Source organism: Lathamus discolor, chromosome 2 (genome assembly GCF_037157495.1).
Source record: "Lathamus discolor isolate bLatDis1 chromosome 2, bLatDis1.hap1, whole genome shotgun sequence".
NCBI classification, from domain to species: domain Eukaryota; kingdom Metazoa; phylum Chordata; class Aves; order Psittaciformes; family Psittacidae; genus Lathamus; species Lathamus discolor.
This window is the reverse complement of record NC_088885.1, coordinates 14,409,852-14,428,127: the sequence shown is the minus strand read 5'-3', so window position 1 is coordinate 14,428,127 and position 18,276 is coordinate 14,409,852. Positions and strand designations below refer to the sequence as shown.

General features: G+C 41.1%; 1 protein-coding gene across 3 annotated transcripts in view; it reads left to right on the top strand.

Moving 5' to 3' along the window:
- Positions 1–26: 26 nt before the first annotated feature.
- Positions 27–18,276, top strand: part of BBS9 (Bardet-Biedl syndrome 9) — a 266,566-nt gene continuing 248,316 nt past the window's right edge. Inside the window, exons 1-6 of one of the 3 annotated variants that reach the window (XM_065665816.1) lie at positions 27–152; positions 423–519; positions 1,533–1,647; positions 3,264–3,414; positions 5,571–5,635; positions 7,664–7,777. In XM_065665816.1, coding sequence (XP_065521888.1) covers positions 1,542–1,647; positions 3,264–3,414; positions 5,571–5,635; positions 7,664–7,777 — 436 coding nt within the window. In that variant the 5' untranslated portion in view covers positions 27–152; positions 423–519; positions 1,533–1,541. The remainder of the gene's footprint in view (positions 153–422; positions 520–1,532; positions 1,648–3,263; positions 3,415–5,570; positions 5,636–7,663; positions 7,778–18,276) is intronic. The other 2 variants (XM_065665815.1, XM_065665814.1) reach the window with 2 other exon arrangements.

Sequence of the window (18,276 nt, the reverse complement as noted above, 5' to 3'; positions counted from 1 at the left end):
ACGAGCGCGTGGCCTGCCCGGCGCTACCACGCAAGACGATAAAAAGGGGGAGAAAGGGAACGGGACGGCTAGCGGAGGAGCAAGGAGAGAGCGCTCCGGAGGACGAAAGGCTTCCGCGAGGGGTTTCAGAAGGAAACAGCACCAGCTAGGAGGTTGGGTGCTTTTCTCAGGAGCACAAAGGAACGCCTTTCTTCCTTTCTCCTCCTCACGCCTGCCCCCGCACGGGAAGAAGTGAGAGCGCCCAACGGGCCATCGCGCCGCTTCCCAAACTACGTTTCCCGGCGGCCGCGCCCCCTGCTGGTTGGGGCGGTGTGGCTGATGCTTACCGCGCGGTGCGGGGCCGGCGGCGATGGCGGCGGCGGGGCGGAGCGGGTTGTAGCGCTGCCGGCGGGTGCCTCACCTTTCGTTTCGCCCTGCCTTAGGCCGCGCCTGGGTGAGAAGCCCCTGCGAGGAAGGGGGCTTGCCGCCCCGGAGCAGCTCGGACCGCACCACGCCCGGGAGGTGCCGGCTTCCGCCCAGGTGAGCACCCGCCGGGCTCGCTCTGTTGTCCCGCTTCAGGGCGTGTGTGTCCGTCCGGCTGCGGGGCTCGGGCGTGGAGCTGTGGGTGCGGCACCGGGGATCTGTGAGGGGGAGAGGGTGCGTTGTCGGCAGCCTGCCCTCGGCTGCAGCGGGTACCAGCGGCAACCCCTGAGGTGAGAAGATAGAGGGCTTATTTTCCAGGCATGGTTTCCTTTACAGAAGCAACACGGTGGTTTGCAGGGCTGCCTTTGCTCCGAAGGAAGGCAAAGGGTGAGCCTAGCCCTAGGCGCCTGGCAGCCTCTTACCCTCCTCTGCCGGGTCGGGCTTGTCCCGCTCACGGCGGGGCCGGGCACGGAGCGGTGAGTTTTGAGGTAGGGTAGCGGTGTTGCCGAGCCGCCTACAAAAGGATTAGTCCCTTTTCTTCCTCCGCTTGTCCCCTTCTTAAAATAACAGCAGGTATGGAGCAGAAAAGCTGATTTGTGCCCTGAGGTCTTTAGTTGTGTCACTAGGGCATCTGCAAGGCGATTACTTGCGGGAGGTTTTGATGTTGTCTTTCTACGTCTAAAAATAAGTTTTCTTGCATTAGACTTGCATCAGAATCTTTTTCCTTTCCTGAACTTACTCCTTGGTAAGAAACAAAATCTCACTTCTGTTACTCTGAAATCTTGTTTTACTTTCTTAATGTTAGTTACAGAAGGCGTTTAACAATTAAAGAAGCTGGTATTCCTTTGTGTTTCCTTTAAGTAGCTATCAGTCGCTATCATAACTAATTTCTAAACTAAGGATCAGAAGTTCCCTAGCATAACCAGAAGCCCAGGACACCTGCAGTCAATGTGTATGTAGTTCAGACTAGACCAATGCAAAGCTAAAAGGTGTATAAGAAATCAAAGTTGTTGATAACGAGGTTGTTTGTATACACAGGTGTACATATATTTGTATATACTTTTCTAGTTTGTATACAGAGGTGTATGTATATTTGTATCTACTTTACTAGTGGTTTGTTTCCTTTTCAGTAAAGAAGAATGTCGTTGTTCAAAGCTAGAGACTGGTGGTCCACCATTCTTGGAGAAAAGGAGGAGTTTGACCAAGGCTGTTTGTGTGTCGCTGATGTTGATAATAGCGGACGAGGTAAGTTCAGAAATACGTATTTGCTGACTTTTAGACTACACAGCTGCTAGTTTGCATACTGAAGGTTTATTGCCCAGGTTGTGTGCATTAGTGCAGATGCACTTCAGTTAAGCTATAGATCATGCCACCTCTTGGGGGGCAGAAGTCTGTCTTCTCCGGTTCTTCTGTGGTTTCTAACACATCAATAACTCTTGTGTCTTTACTACTGCATGATTCTCCATTCTCTGCCTTCACTGAGACCAAAGGACCTCGTTAACACACCCATCCCGCAAACCTGTTGCCCCCAGGCTTATTTTTAATGAGCCTGATTTTATCCCTTTTTCCCCTTTAAACATAGTTTAGAGCACACTCAGTCCTGCTAACTCCTGTGCAAAGATCCTTTCCCCCCTTTGACATAGGTGTACCCCATCTGTTGCCAGCAGGCCTGCTGCCGTGTGAACTGACCTGTGATCACAACTCCCAAATTCTGCTGGAGGTCTGAGTTGTCTTTTCCTGATGAAAACCAAATGCAATTGGTGTAAAAGCAGGACTTAAACAGTGTTGTGGGAATAGTAGTCTGCTGTTTTATTTACTTTCTGAACATTATACATTTCTCTATGTTTTCAGACTAGTCTTTTTCTACCAGAGTTCAGGACCCAAGTGAATCAGATGTTTGCAATTGCCTAGCCACAGGCTGAAATATCCTCATTTAAGCATTTTTAAGGAATAACTGCAGTGGATTTAGTTTACTGCTGATGAAATACTTGTTACTGAACTGAGGAAGGGATGTGGGGAAGGTGGTATTCTGTGACTGAGGGACTTGGGGGTTCAGATCTTTTGTGGCTGAAGAAGAGAGGAAGCAAGTGTCTGTTCTGAGCTTTTGATGTGGGATCCCATGGAACCATGCCAAGTCTTCAGAGCCTGGTGAACTTGCTTTAGGAGTACTTGTATTTTCTGGTTTGCGGAGAAGTTTTGTTGGTGTGGATTTTGATCTGCATTGATACGATGATCTGTATCTAGAATAAATAAGTATTGGGAACCAAATTGGGTTGTTGGTTGTCATCTTGGGAGGCACCACTTTGGGGGTTTTGTTGTGGTTTTTTTTTTTTCATTATTTTTTGTTACTAAAAACCAAATGACTACTTGATTAAAATACTGATTCCAAAATAACTCTGTAACTACTAAATTCTTCTTTGTGATAGTGGACCTGTCTCAAGAGCAGGTGGTTCCAAGGCCCAGCTTTGATGTAGTAATTATCTGCCTTTAGGTTTGCATTTGGATAAAAGTCATTGGTCCCAACTTTAAAATTTCACACATCAGCGGGTGTGCTATGTCTGTGCACAAATCCAAGATGTCGAAGCTGAAAGTTTAAAGAACTTTTCGAAACCAGAGTGGGACTTTTAAAGCGTGATCATCAAAATGATGGAATAGCAACAATAGTCAGGGCCACCACCATGATAATTGCTGTATTGAACCCTTTGCTCATCTTAATCTAGAACACAGAGCATAAGCAAATTTAATTGAATCATGGAAATATTCTTTTATGTATTCTTTGAAATACTTCCACGGCGAAATGAGTTCCACAGGTGCTATTGTATTCTGTAGTCTCATTTGGTTACTTGTTTGTTTGTTTGTAGATAAAATTATTGTAGGCAGTTATATGGGGTATCTCCGAATCTTTAATCCGCATCCTGTAAAACCTGGAGATGGAGGACAACCTGAAGACTTGCTCTTGGAAGTGCAGTTACGAGAACCAATATTGCAGGTGGAAGTCGGAAAATTTGTTTCGTAAGTCAACAACAGGCTTTGTTGCTGTTTGTTTAAGGCTTAGCTGTGATTTTCTTAGTTTGTTTTGGGGATGAGTTGTCAGTTTCCAGAGGGACAGCTATTAAGCACATCTGTGAATACTGTACTATGCATTTGATCTGCTTCTCAAATCATCTTGATACGAGAGGATTTTTATTTAATGTATACATGGAGGATAATCTTCCAGATCCTTTTAAGAACTAATTTCTAAAATAAAGTTGTCCTAAGCAGATTCTCTTATAGCCAATTAAATACATGTTCTTAAGGGATTAATTTTAACTTTGAAATAAACTTCTAATACTGTGGCATGAATTTTATTTTAAAAAGAAGAGGAAAAACCTGTACTAAGCAAGGGAAAAACTTGTACTCTGAGACCAGAGGCCACAGGCTGAAAGGCCTGCATCGGTTGGAAACTGTCCTTTCACTCAAGTACTCATGGAGTGACCCTGTGCTGGGAATTCTAATGCCTTACCCTGTGATGTGATCTAACCCATTTTCTATAGTTACAGCACAAGAACTTTCTCTGCAGGGAAAGATTTTGGGGAAGAAGAATGTGACTGTAGGATTCGAATATAGGAATATGCAAACATATAGGATTTGACTTCTGCCTTATAGTTCAATTAACTTGGGTTCCATGCAGGTAGTACAAAAGTGAATTTAAAAAAAGTAATATATGTGGTTGTTGAGTAATACATATTTGGAGATAGGATCCTTATACTCATTTGGCTTTTGGAAGAATTAACAGCACTTTGTTTGAAATGAATTTCAAGCTAAAGTGGGAAAACAGTTGACTTACTCTTCATACATAAATGCGAAAATATGTTCTTAAAGGATTCATTTTAATTTTCATAGAATCATAGAATAGTTAGGGTTGGAAAGGACCTCAAGATCATCTAGTTCCAGCCTTCCTGCCATGGGCAGGGACACCTCAAACTAAACCATCCCACACAAGGCTTTGTCCCACCTGGCCTCTAACACTGCCAGGGATGGCGCATTCGCAACTTCCCTGGGCAACCCATTCCAGTGCCTCACCACCCCAACAGGAAAGAACTTCCTCCTTATATCCAATCTAAACTTCCCCTGTTTAAGTTTTAACCCATTACCCCTTGTCCTGTCACTACAGTCCCTGACAAAGAGTCCCTCCCCAGCATCCCTATAGGCCCCCTTCAGGTACTGGAAGCCTTCTATTAGGTCTCCATGCAGCCTTCTCTTCTCCAGGCTGAACAGCCCCAACTTTCTCAGCCCGTCTTCATACGGGAGGTGCTCCAGTCCCCTGATCATCCTCGTGGCCCTCCTCTGGACTTGTTCCAGCAGTTCCATGTCCTTTTTATGTTGAGGACACCAGAACTGCACACAATACTCCAGGTGAGGTCTCACGAGAGCAGAGTAGAGGGGCAGGATCACCTCCTTCGACCTGCTGGTCACGCTCCTTTTGATGCAGCCCAGGATACGGTTGGCTTTCTGGGCTGCGAGTGCACACTGAAGCCGGCTCATGTTCATTTTCTCATCGACCAGCACCCCCAAGTCCTTCTCTGCAGGGCTGCTCTGAATCTCTTCCCTGCCCAACCTGTAGCTGTGCCTGGGATTGCTCCAACACAGGTGTAGGACCTTGCACTTGTCATGGTTGAACTTCATAAGGTTGGCATCAGCCCACCTCACAAGTGTGTCAGGGTCCCTCTGGATGGCATCCCTTCCCTCCAGCAGATCAACCGGACCACACAGCTTGGTGTCATCGGCAAACTTGCTGAGGGTGCGCTCAATCCCACTGTCCATGTCAGCAATGAAGATGTTAAACAAGACTGGTTCCAACGCTGATGCCTGAAGGACACTGCTCGTTACTGGTCTCCAGCTGGATATTGAGCCATTGAACACAACTCTTTGTGTGTGGCCATCCAGCCAGTTCTTTATCCACCGAGTGGTCCATCCATCAAATTCAAGTTTTGAAATTAGCTTCAAATACTTCAGTATGCGTTTAGGAAATTAGTACTTCTGAGATTTCATGTTAGCATAAAACAGCCAAGCCTTTGGATTTGGCCCATACCTAAAAATAATTTCACCAAGGTTATTTGAATTTTAGCCTGTATGCATTTTACTTGTAATTTATCTGTAAACAGTGCTATTTTTAACCTTCCTTATAGTGGTACTGAAGGACTTCATCTGGCTGTGTTGCATTGTCGAAAACTCTGTGTGTATGCTGTTTCAGGTTAGTTACACAAGCTTTCATGTGGTTTTAATTGTATTCTAAAGTCTGGATTAGGTTAATGCTAAATTTAATATCTACAGCGTTTGCTCATTTTCTCTGAAGAGCTGCAGTCATGTTCTCTCACTCAAACTCATGTCTGAAGAGGAATCTTTAATGATTAGTTCTGGGTATTTCCCAGTGACTAACAGGTTTGCTGGTCTGCTTAGTGCTTGAGATGCTGTGATGTGTGTGCTGGTCTGTGGTTGGCAGTGCTTGTGAATGACTAGTTCTTATTACAGTTTTGAAGCGGGTGTTACTGTTCAGAGTGCTAATGAAATAAAATGTTGTTTAATGACAAGTTATCTCTTTAAAAATGAAGCAATTACAATTACTTCTGAACTCAAATCCAGATAATTCTTAGAAAGCCAGAACACTCATAATATTGCGCAAGGAGGTTAAGAGAAGGTTAATACTGGTAAGAAGGTGAAACTACTGTGTTTTTTTCTTAAGGCTTCTTTCTTCTACTGCCTTTGGAAATTCTAAATGCTGTGTTCACTCAGTATGTAAGGAGTCAAATCACAAAATACTTATTCTGTGCACTGAATTCTTTCTAATATATGCTTAAAGCAAAGCACAGACTTAGGAGATTGTACCCCCATCTTCAATATTTGATAGAGAACTCTGCGTTTTGCATTTTCTATGTACAGGGACAGCTGTGGCATGTAAGAGCATGTTTTTCTTGCAATTTCTGTTAATTTTTCTCATCTGAACAGGTACTTTCAAACATGTTCCTTTGAGGAATAACGATCACTATTTATTTATGATTCTGTGGCAAATTACACTTTTGTGAAGTGGGATCTTTACTTGATTTATACATGTTGCCCTGTCACTTGTAATAAAGTAACTATGCTGCTTATGCTTATGAGAGCATCCTTCAGGGCTGACTAAATTATAGCCTCACTGTTGTATTCCAGTCAATCCATTGTGTATTCCATATGGACTGGCTATTTTCTAACTTGTTTCTTCTCTAGTGTTGCTACTTAGCTGGTTACTTCTCCAGACAGGGTTTTTTCCCTCATATCTATTCCAGTGTCTTTTCCTAACATCGGCCTGCTTTAGGGGTAACTGCTTAAAATCTATATTGGGTTTTAGTTGGAAAGATTACCTAAAAGGTTTCCATAAGCTACGAATCTTGTATAGCGTGTTATTTAAGATGGTATTGGAATAATCTTTGTATACTTAAAGCTATGGTAGGGTTTAGCTTGGATATCATTAACTCAAAACACCTTTTCCCCTGCTGGTGTGATTGTTCTCAAAGGGTTTTGCTAATACTAGTTCTGAAGTGTTATTCTGTAAGGTGAAGAACTTTGTTTACTTCATGGGGTGCAGGGAGGACTTACTCAGAAGGGGAGCTTTAACTTCAGTTTCTTTAGGAAGCTTTTCGAATTTCTCCCTGTTTCCTAAAGGAGTCGGGAAATTAAAGTTCATTTTTAGAGAAAGTGATGTGTGTCATAAAATAATTCTTGTTGCCATATGTTTGTGTCTTACCTTTGCACTGTTGATCACTGCATTTAATTTCAGACATAGTAAAGGCAAGTCATAAATGTGCTCTAAGCATAGCTTTGTCCAATTATAGCAAGTGACTAGCTATATCTTAAGACAAAGACTGTTACAGCTGAGGGTGGCTGTTGGATATAGTATATTCACTGAGTAAGCAGGGAACTGTATGAATTCCCCTTTGAGCAGGTTTTTTTCTGATATTAGAGATGTGTCTATTGTGGAGAAAAATATATTCAAGTAATAATCTCAGCCTCTTACTAAATATTTATACCATATTTAGTGTAAGAAGACCTTATTTCTGGTTCTGGCCTTTAGGAATTTTGTAGCTTGGTGTTTTTTCTAAATGAAAGCAGCGGTGTGAGCCTTCATACCTCAAAGCTACTAGGACTAAGTTACATGTTTTTTCAGGTTGTTTGAGCTGGTACTTCTTTACTTCTTCCACATTGCGTGGATCAAAGGTGTAAATATATAACTTTTTTTTTTTTGTAGAAACTCTGGGAAATGTGGAACATGGAAACCAGTATCAGATTAAACTGATGTATGAGCACAATCTTCAGAGAACTGCTTGTAATATGACTTATGGTCCATTTGGTGGTGTAAAAGGTAAGCTGCTTGTTGCATATTCTTTATTATTAGTTGTCTAACTGTGAACACTTGAGGATTAACTTAAATTTAGAAAGGCAACATGATGCTGCTGTCTAGAGGAAACTGTCTTTCTGTTGAATGATGGTACCTTTGCATCTAGAAAATAAATGAGGCAAAGAACATGAAATGCAAAATAGTTGTTTTGTCGCATCTTGAACTGGATATGAGTTTACAAGGATAATACTGATCTAAAAAAAACCCCAACAACCCAACATTACAGAACCCCTGGTTCCTCCCTTGTAAAATACTTTTAACATCTAAACTTATTGTCATCATTTATGCTTTAATTCTGTTTTGCTTTTCCATAATTAGCTTACCCCAGGCAAAGAAAAAGTTAACATCTTCACTCTCTGATCCTAAAATATCAAATGTCTTCTAAAGATATGTAGATTTTTTTAAAAAATACATAAGCTTTGATCGGAAAAACATAACAGTGGAAAATAGTATTTATGGTGTGTTTGTAGTCTTGAATGAGTTTAATAGATACCGGTCTTTTTGAACTTCTGAATGGTGAATGTTTGTGTTCCAATCTGGAAGCATTTAGGTTTTCTCTACATGTCAGTTCTTTCTCTTCAGAGGTGAAGTTTGCCCAACAATATTAAGGGGTGGTTGTCATCTACAGAAGCAGTATTCATAAACTGTCGGCAGTGTGATACCACTTTACCAAGGCAGAAAATAGTCTGAATCTTCATAGAATCATAGAATAGTTAGGGTTGGAAAGGACCTCAAGATTATCTAGTTCCAACCCCCCTGCCATGGACAGGGACGCCTCTCACTAAACCATCCAACACAAGGCTTCATCCAACCTGGCCTTGAACACTGCCAGGGATGGAGCACTCACAACCTCCCTGGGCAACCCATTCCAGTGCCTCACCACCCCAACAGGAAAGAATTTCCTCCTTATATCCAATTTAAACTTCCCCTGTTTAAGTTTTAACCCATTACCCCTTGTCCTGTCACTACAGTCCCTGACAAAGAGTCCCTCCCCAGCATCCCTATAGGCCCCCTTCAGGTACTGGAAGGCTGCTATTAGGTCTCCACGCAGCCTTCTCTTCTCTAGGCTGAAAAGCCCCAACTTCCTCAGCCTGTCTTCATATGGGAGGTGCTTCAGTCTCCTGATCATCCTCGTGGCCCTCCTCTGGACTTGTTCCAGCAGTTCCATGTCCTTTTTATGTTGAGGACACCAGAACTGCACACAATACTCCAGGTGAGGTCTCACAAGAGCAGAGTAGAGACTGTGTCTGTGAGAATCTTCTAGTAGTAATTCTACAATGCCTTATCCTAAACTCAAGCTTGTCCCTGGGCTTAAATTCAGTTGGCCAAAATTCATATAATTCATAATGATTGGAGAGATTTTCACCTACTAATTTTGCACAACCACTGTGGGAAAAATGGTCACCTCTTGTGGGTGAGAAGGTTATCTATGCTGTGAGTATCTTGAAGAGTGAGCGTACAGGGTATGGTGTGCTTCCAGACATACATGTATTCAGGGGATCGTAAGCTAAGAGTCGTGAGTGTCTGGAATGGTTCAAGAAGAATATAAAGCAAATACCCAGGTAACACGATGTAGTTCTGCAGAATAAACTCTGGATTTTTGACATGGTGTTTGTTTACCATGGAGATTCAAGTAGAATTCTGACCACCAGCTCAATCTTGATGCCAGGCCTGTCTCTTATAAACCTCATCATAAGCTGTGGCAAATGCAAGTGATGTAATGAAGAAAGTGTCTTTGCAAGCTAGGGAGAGACAACGTAATGGTTACCCCAGAAACTGCTCAGCCAGCCAAATACTTTTCAACACCTAGGGTGGTCAAAATGAGGGCCAGTTCTGCAATAGCAGCAAGAACAGCAGAGAGAACTCCGGTAAGTTCTGCAGACTGTTTTCTAGTAGCACTTCTGACCCAGCATGTCAAGCTGTATTCCTTTTCCTTTTTTAATCCCCGTGTTCCAGTCTGAGTTAATGTGTTTATTGCTGTGGAAAAAGAATGACCTCAAGTCGTCTTTTGAGGTGGCAAAATAATAAACAAGGAAGGCACAGATTTGTGTTTTGTAATAAATAGTATATGTTCATATGGTAAGAAGCTTTCTGTTTAAGACCTAAATCTAGAGACTTTATAGTGGATGTACCTAACAGCAGGCATCAAAGCATCAGAGAAGTAGGCAAAATGAACACTGAAGAAAGTTCTTTTGGGGAAATACAAGAAATAATTATATTTGGTAGAATTCCTGGACTGAATGTCCTTTTTTTATGTGGCTTTCCTGGACTGTCTGTTTAGATCTCTTGTCAAAGGTATGTTTTTAATGTGGCCCATAGCCTTTTGTAGTGAACTGATTTCAGTTTTTTTAACTATCATCTTTAAATACCCTGTTCTCTGCTTGAGGCTTATGAATGAAAGGATTGGGGTTTATTTCTATCTTGAAGACCAAACAGAGTGAACCAGAAAGGAGGTTTGTCAAGTGCTGTTAATTTCAGTAAACTGGCATGTGTCCTGGTCTGGCGTGCCATACTATCTGTGTGTATCTCTGGCAGATGTTCTGGGATGTAATTGAGAGCCATTCTGTAAATAAATATATTTTTTTTACTGTCTGTCTTTTGCAGGCTTCTCTGTAATTCTGGCCAGGCGTCTGCTAACAGTCTTGCTTGCCTTCAGCAGAGGCTAATTCATGATGGCAGCAGTGCTGTAAGCATGCAGCAATGAGCTGGCTTTGCTTATGGTGTGACCTCTACTTCCACACTGTGCAAGCAGACTAACAAAACATAGGGAGAGTTTTTTGTATTTACTGCCTTCTGTTACTGCTGTGACTAATATGTCTTACCACTATACTCATGCATCCTTGAAACCATGTGAAGGTGAAAGGGGCACTTCAGAGGTTGTGTTTATGGAGCTACTGAAGCAGACACAAGAGAATGGCAGTTGAATAGAAGGAGGAAAGCATGTGTACAGGGAAAGCATGTTGTGGGCGTGTCGGGGAGGAGGGTGAATGTCAGCCCCCCAGGAACATGATCTTTTCATTTGAGAAAGTAAAGAATGCTGTAGGAGTTGACACAGAGCACTTGATCTATGAAGTTCCTCAGTCTTGCTCATGTTTCTCTTGCTGAAAGTTATGCTTTTTACTCTTAATGGAGGTTTTAATCCTATACCTTTGGTGTTAAGAAACTTAGTCTACCTAGCCATACCAGTTAACTCTTGCAAAAAAAAAAAAAAAAAAGCAAAAACAGGATTGACTTTGTGTACGCTAGTTCATGCTGGTGTCCTCAAATGTATTCTTGAGGGTTTTCTGTCCTTTCCTTGGACCAACGGTTATTTGGTTCTAGCTAAAGCTCTATTTCTTTCTTGTTGGACTGCTTCCAAACTGTTGCCTGTCAATTTAATGGATACTGCTCAGAATGATCAGTTCACTAATGCTTGTCCCTGCCAAGATGAAATACTTGACTCTTGGCATTCAGGTACCTCCTGTTACCATTCATAATGTTATTTCCACCCATGTGCAAACGCAGTCTTAGGCTGTATAGTGGGCTACTACAGCTGTAAATTTAGCTGTAGATACATCTGGGATGCCAAATGCTCTGTTGGTCTCTTGATGCTGTAAGGTTGCTTAGTCAATTTTGAAAATTGGGCTGTAAAGCCAGCACATAGTTTGCATTTCTCATCTTGCATCTCCTTTAGCCTCTGTGGTGGCTTCTGCTCACTATGTCTGAAAGAGTTAGTTTCCTTTGAAAAAGGAAGGTTGAACAGCAAAAAAGGTGGCTGAGGCTTACTGCTCTTCCTTGCTTCATGGAGAGCCCTGTGGAAAAAGAGATTAAGCCCTCTCTTGTCAAGAACCTTTCATAATGTGGAATGGGGTACGTAGGGTTGCAAGAGATGCATAAACCAGGCTGGGACAGAGGTCTGAGGCTGGGCGACTGCTACTGAAACTGGGAGGTAATTCCACAAGTAGGCAGCAAACTGTGCATAATGGTGCAGAAAGGAACTCTCTCTCGACCCTGCAGTTCTTGAGCTTACAGAGTTGCTGAAGGTCCTCCAGTTCCTTTTACATCCTTAAAGGGGCTGAAGAGGCTTGTTCACACCAAGTTTTCAGTTTTCATAGTATTTAAGTTCAGTTTAGGTTGTATTGGAGTAGAATGTGATTCTCCAACTTAAAAAGCATTTTACTGTCTTTAGGATGACTGTTTTTATGCAGAAACTGCTTGAAATTTTTCTTGAGTGTTGGTTGACCTACCATCCAATCAGCAATGAAGGAGAATAGCTGTTAGAAGCTTTTTAGCAATGAAGGAGAATAGCTGTTAGAAGCAGATGCTCTACTACTATTTTATGTTTTGGTTTGGTTATGAAGCTTCGCTAAGCATTCTGGAGCTGTTTGTAGTTAGATGTGTGCTTACATAAATCTCTCCCTGTGTGTGCTTTCCGCAGCTTCACTGCGGGGAGGATCTCACAGCTTCTGTTACTGTGGTAGCTGGGGAAGAATGCCTTTGCAGGTGTTTGACATGTTCAGAATATAGAAACAAACACCACTAGGTCTGTATCTCATTCTCAGTCAGTTTCCTCCAGTGTTTTTGCTTTCCTGTCGCTGCTAGTTTGTGGGAATCTTAGACCATTTTTATGTTAGAATTTGGTTTGTTAAACAGCACATCTTTTTAGCTGAAATGTGATGGAGATGTAAAATGTACAAAGTGCAACTGTCATTTCTCAACTGGTGGTTTTTTTTTTTTTGTCTTTTGCATTAAGAAAAAAGGTATTGCAGATTCCTCTAAGGAGAGAATTGGGGTAACCTGCCCTGTTTTGTGGCTCAGTTGCTAGCAGCTTTGCTCTTGCTAGTGTCTTCAGATCAGTGATTTGATGCTATGAGCAACTTTCACACATTGAAGTATCTTCTTATAAGAGGAGCAGATGAAGAAAATCAACAAACCCGTTTATTTAGTTTCATCATGGAAGGTTGAAACCTAAACTAAATAAGCGATTAAAGCGATGGAATAAAAAACCCAAAGACTGAGAAGCTGTTCAGTGACTGGCATAGGTTAACAGCATGCGTTTGTCTTTGAAGTAGCAGAGTGTGAATTGCGTTTGTCGCCACTAGATGGTCCCCTGACTACAGGTATTGGTTAGTGGGCCGCATCTCTAAAACTGCGTTTATACTAGAACGGATCCTACAAGTGTATTTACTGCAAGACTTAGTATACAAAACCCAGAAGTGTTTTCTGAAAACCGGCATAGAAAAAAGTTTCACTGATTGGAACAGAATGTGTTCTGTTGGTTTAGAAGTTTAGCAAAAAAGCAAAATGAACTTCACTCTGCTTTCACCGAAAATAAGGGGCCAGGGATGTGGGAAATAACTAGGAAATCCCTTATGTTTAGCTGGAATCTTAAACAAAGCTGATGGAAACATAAAGAAGTGGAGAAAACGTACAAAGATGAAAATATAAAGCAAGTATAGGCAGAGTTAATTGTGATTTGAAAATCTGTGGCAAATGGAAAGACAAAAATACAGAACTTTTGTTTCTTTGCTATTTTAACGTTACTTTTGTGCCTTGCTGTCTCTGAACACTGGTGCTAAAATGAAAACATGAAACTATCAAGAAGTGACAGAGGAAGATCAGCTAATAAAAAGATCTTGTATTGGTAGTCCAGTCTTTAAAAAACTGAAATTAAGTTATTTCCTTTGTTCTCTCTGCTTTTCAAATTTTGAACTTTTCTTCATGATCTTATGTTGAATTTGTCCTGCAGTGCTCTGGTTCTAGCATCTGGGTCCTTTTAGAAAGGGTGATTCATGATAAAACCATGAGTCAGGAGTGCTGAACACTGGTTTTCAACCATGTGAACTCTTAACCTAGCCACAAAATGTCACAGCCCTTAAGTAATGATCAGATTGCACACTCTTCACGTTTTACTTCAGATGTAAAATTTAAGGAACTTGAGGTGACTCTGCTGTAAGCAGAGTAAAGGAAATGAAGGTGAATAAGCATGCAGTTTAATGATTTATATTGCAACCTTGCCTATTGTCAGGTTTCAATTCTACAAAAATATACTTTGTATAAAACAAGGTAATTCTTTCCCCTGGTGAGACCCCACCTGGATTACCACGTTCAGCTCTGGGGCCTCCAATGTAAGTAGGATGTGGACCTGCTTGAGTGAGTCTGGAGAAGGCTGCAAAGAAGCTCCAAGACAGGCTGAGAGCAACCTGCGCTAGTGAAAGGTGTCTCTGCCCATGGCAGGCAGTTGGAACTGGATGAGCTGTAAGGTCCATTCCAACCCAAGCCAGTCTGTGATTCTATAATTAGACCACCAGAGACTGCTGTGTTAACAATTCAACTCTCATTATATGAAGTTGCATTTGCTGTTAGTTTACAGTATCTTGGAAAGCATTTTTGTTTTTGCATCTATAGTGTATTGTATTTATAAGATATTTGACTCAAATACCAAGTTATTGGCTAAGATTATGTTAAAGAACCTAGTCAGCTTGTAATACCAAGAGTAGAGTTTGCATAACTCTGGCTTATAATTTTGTTTGGGAGGGAAGTGAGAAAGTTGTTGAGCATTTTAGGCTTGTTTTAGAGTTTTTGATCATCCAAACGCAAAGCTCTCTCCTTATTACACTGTTTATGAAAGATCTGACTTGTTTCTCTAATATAGTGAGGATGTACTTAATGCTTTTGTGGTTGTAGCTGTGTGAAGCAGAGGCAGCTGTGCTAGCTTTAGAACAGTGTGTGTACTGGACAAAGCATGAGAGATACTAGTTTAGAACTGTGGTTAGTATTCTGGATAGCATCTCTAAGATGCTTTCTGTGAGATAGGAAGATATTTGAGGACAAGCAAGTAAACTAGTTTCAAATGTTGTACAGGGCTGGTAAGCCCTAAGTGATGGGACTTCATTTGGCTTATTAAAAGTCGCTGCTTACTGAAAGCTTCTAATAAATGAGTTATGTGTTTTGATGCTGTTAAAAGAATGGAGTGAAGCAAATGAATTAGATATAGTGTTTTAGTTAAGAATTCCTTTTCTTTATGCAGCAGTGTGCCTCTAGTGCAGTTCTTAAGGCATAAATCTGATATTAATCGACAAATAGTCAAGTCTTATTAAGCAATGTTCTACATATTATTTAATCTCTAAGTTAAAACAGCATGTATAAATAGAACAAGAAGATATTTTTTGTTATTCAAGTAGTGATTAGATTTTGAGGCAGGATTGCTCAGTTTTGTGTTTGACATAATTTAATCACAGTTTTGTTCCATTCTTAAGCTTTTTTGTTTTCAGGTTTACCAGAGTCATGTAGGTCTAGTTCATTTAATTACAATAATGCTGAGTTGGATCTGTTCTTGCTGTGCAGGTATTTTGGTTAATTAATTTAGCACTGTTGACTTCAATTACATGAAACAGTAGCTGTGAATGATCTTCATATAATAATAATAAAACTTCTTATAGCTAGGTAATCACTTGGAGATAGTTGAGATAATTGTCAACTGTTTGCTTAAGGATCTCCTGAATTTGCATATTGATACAGTGGAAGATTTGCAGGAAATTCGCATTAAGCAAAACATTTTTGTCTCTGCAAACAAATCCGTATTACTTCATAATTAATATTTATAGGTTTTTTCTAATGTGATATTTAGATAATTAGTGCTGACCATACCTTAATTTTGTCTCCACAACCTATAGAAATAAACTGTCCTGTGCTTTGACTTTGTCTTGTTCGTGTTGAGGGTTTCTGGAAATGGTGTGTTGTTCTGCCCTTGGTGAAATCTGAGGAAGAGACACTAACTTGGAAAATCATTGGATCACAGCCTGGTTTGTGTTGAAAGGGACCTTAAAGCTCATCCAGTTCCAACCCCCTGCCACGGGCAGGGACACCTTCCACTAGATGAAGCTGCTGCAAGCCCTGTCCAACCTGGCCTTGAACACTGCCAGGGATGGGGCAGCCACAGCTTCTCTGGGCACCCTGTGCCACCACCTCAGCACCGTCACAGGGAAGAACTTTTGCCTAAGAGCTCATCTCAGTCTCCCCTCTGGCAGGTTAAAGCCATTCCCCTTTGTCCTCTCCCTACAGGCCCTTGTCCAAAGCCCCTCTCCAGGTTTCTTGTAGCCCCTTTAGGCACAGGAGCTGCTCTAAGGTCTCCCCTTAAGGTGTCTTCTCTTCTTCAGGCTGAACCAGCCCAGTTCTCTCAGCCTGGCTCCAGAGCAGAGCTTCTCCAGCCCTCACAGCATCTCTGTGGCCCCCTCCTCTGGTCTTGCTCCAACAGCCCCACATTCCTCTTGTGCTGCTGGACCAGGACTGCAGGGGGGGTCTCCCCAGAGTGCAGCAGAAGGGGAGAATCCCCTCCCTCGACCTGCTGCTCACACTGCTGGGGGTGCAGCCCAGCTCAGGGGTTGTTTCTGGGCTGCAGGTGCACACTGCTGGGTCATACTGAGCTTTTTCACTCTTACGTGACGTGCTTCTGTTGAAGCTTATAGCTATTAGCCGAAGTCCTTCTACATCTTGAGAAGGAGTCAATATACTGCTTGTGCCTGACTCTTCTTAAAAAGGAGAGATTTACTGGTGTGGAGCCTGCTTATAAGAAATGATGGTATTGTGTTCTATATAGTAGGAGAAAACGGATCTTAACTGCTGCTTTGAAAAAGTGTGCAGATCAGGCTGCACTTTTATTCTTTGCCTTGTTTGTCTTCAGTCAGGTGTGACTTATGTTTGAGGAAAGTATACACAATAAATTCCTGCTGAAATATTATAGCGGATGGAGAAGTGCTTTAAGTAAAAATAAATCCACTGTTAGTTGAAGCTTAGGTAGCTTTACGGATTGCTGTGTTCATTTCCTGTGGTCAGTTGTGCATTACAGTGAGTGGTGGGCAGACTAGTAGGTCATATAGGAACAAACAAGAGCGTATAAGGAGTGAATACTAAAACTCTATACTTGGGAGGACTGGCGGACGAAGTAGTACAGGTTTTCTGAGCTACCATCTGGTGTGCTTAGAAGATGTTCGAATGATCATATGCTGTAATAGGAGGATGACCTGAGTTCTATGATTGTTCTCTAGAGCATAAGTGATATGTTAAGGTGGGCGTATGAATATTCTCAACACTTCTAGTTTTCTTCTTCAGTTTATGTCATTAAGATTTTGTCTGTTACGTAAGAACTAAAGAATCAGCATGTTAATGGTAGGGGGTTGAAACTAGATGAGCTTAAGGTCCTTTCCAACCTTAACCATTCTGTGATTCTATGACAGCTTACCAGTGGGACACACAAGCTATTGGGTTGCTCTTGAATAGAATGCTGATTTTATTTAGAGACAGAGAGAAAACATAGTTTAATAACCTTGCATTTGTAGTTACAGAGTTTTTAATGGCGTTAACTTGTAGGTAGTGGCTTTTTGTTTTCACTGCAAAAGCAATATTAGTATTTTATGTGATTCTATAGAATATACTTGCATTATCTAATAGTTCAATAATCAGTGTATTTATCCTGTTTTTATAGAACTTCTTCAAATGCATTGATAAATGATTTAGAATTGGATCCTCCTAATGATGCTCATTTTTTGATCTGAAAAACTTAATGCCTTAAGTTAGCTTCCAAATTAGTTCAGGTATATGTGAAGTTGTTCAGTGGATACTGTACCAATAAAAGGAAATAATAAAGCAACAGCAAAAGGAAGGAAAAAAGAAAATACAGCTTTGACATGAAAAAGTTACAAGCAAAAAGAGGTGTGAAAATACCTTGAACCTGTCTTTTCCTCCACAAATAGCCTTGAATTAATTTTATTTTATTACAGCACTGGCCTAGAGGCAAAGTATGCTTCAGAGTTCCAACAAAGAGGGTGCTATACGTAGAATTCTCTTAATAATGAGATGCAACATATGTGTAAACCATGCGACCTTGTAACAGGAAACTTTGTAAGAAGGGTTAGACTGTGCTTAACTTTTCCACAATTCTGCAAGAATGAATTTTATTAGGTGTTAGTCAGAAAAAAATTATCAGCTGAGTTTTATGCTCTAAGGTTAAATGATTCTTATGACTATGTTTAAATACAGCAGCAGTATAAATTTGGACTTGGATTTATTGGCTAGTTCTCTTAAGGAGAAGAATGTTTAACTGTTACCTTCCTGTTAATTGCTTCTGGGTAAGGACAGATGATTTGAAAGGCTTGGGCATCAGGAGTTGTTTCATGGAATAGATCTGTTGCTGACTATTTCTAAATGGTTTCTCATGTAACTTTGGAAACCTGTGTTTTTCTTTTTTAAATAATGGACTTAGAACCGCTTTTAAATTGACGTGAATGGAAAAACAATCAAGGAAAGTGTTCTGTAGATCTCTCGCCACCCGTTTCACCTTTCTCAACTTCTCGTAACAGTAATGACTCAGATCAGAGCCTAACTGAAGTGAAAAATCCCATCACCTTCAGTATATGAGAACTTTACTTCAATTATAAATTGTTGGATATATTATTTAATCTGCATTTCATTTAAACAAAGCACTG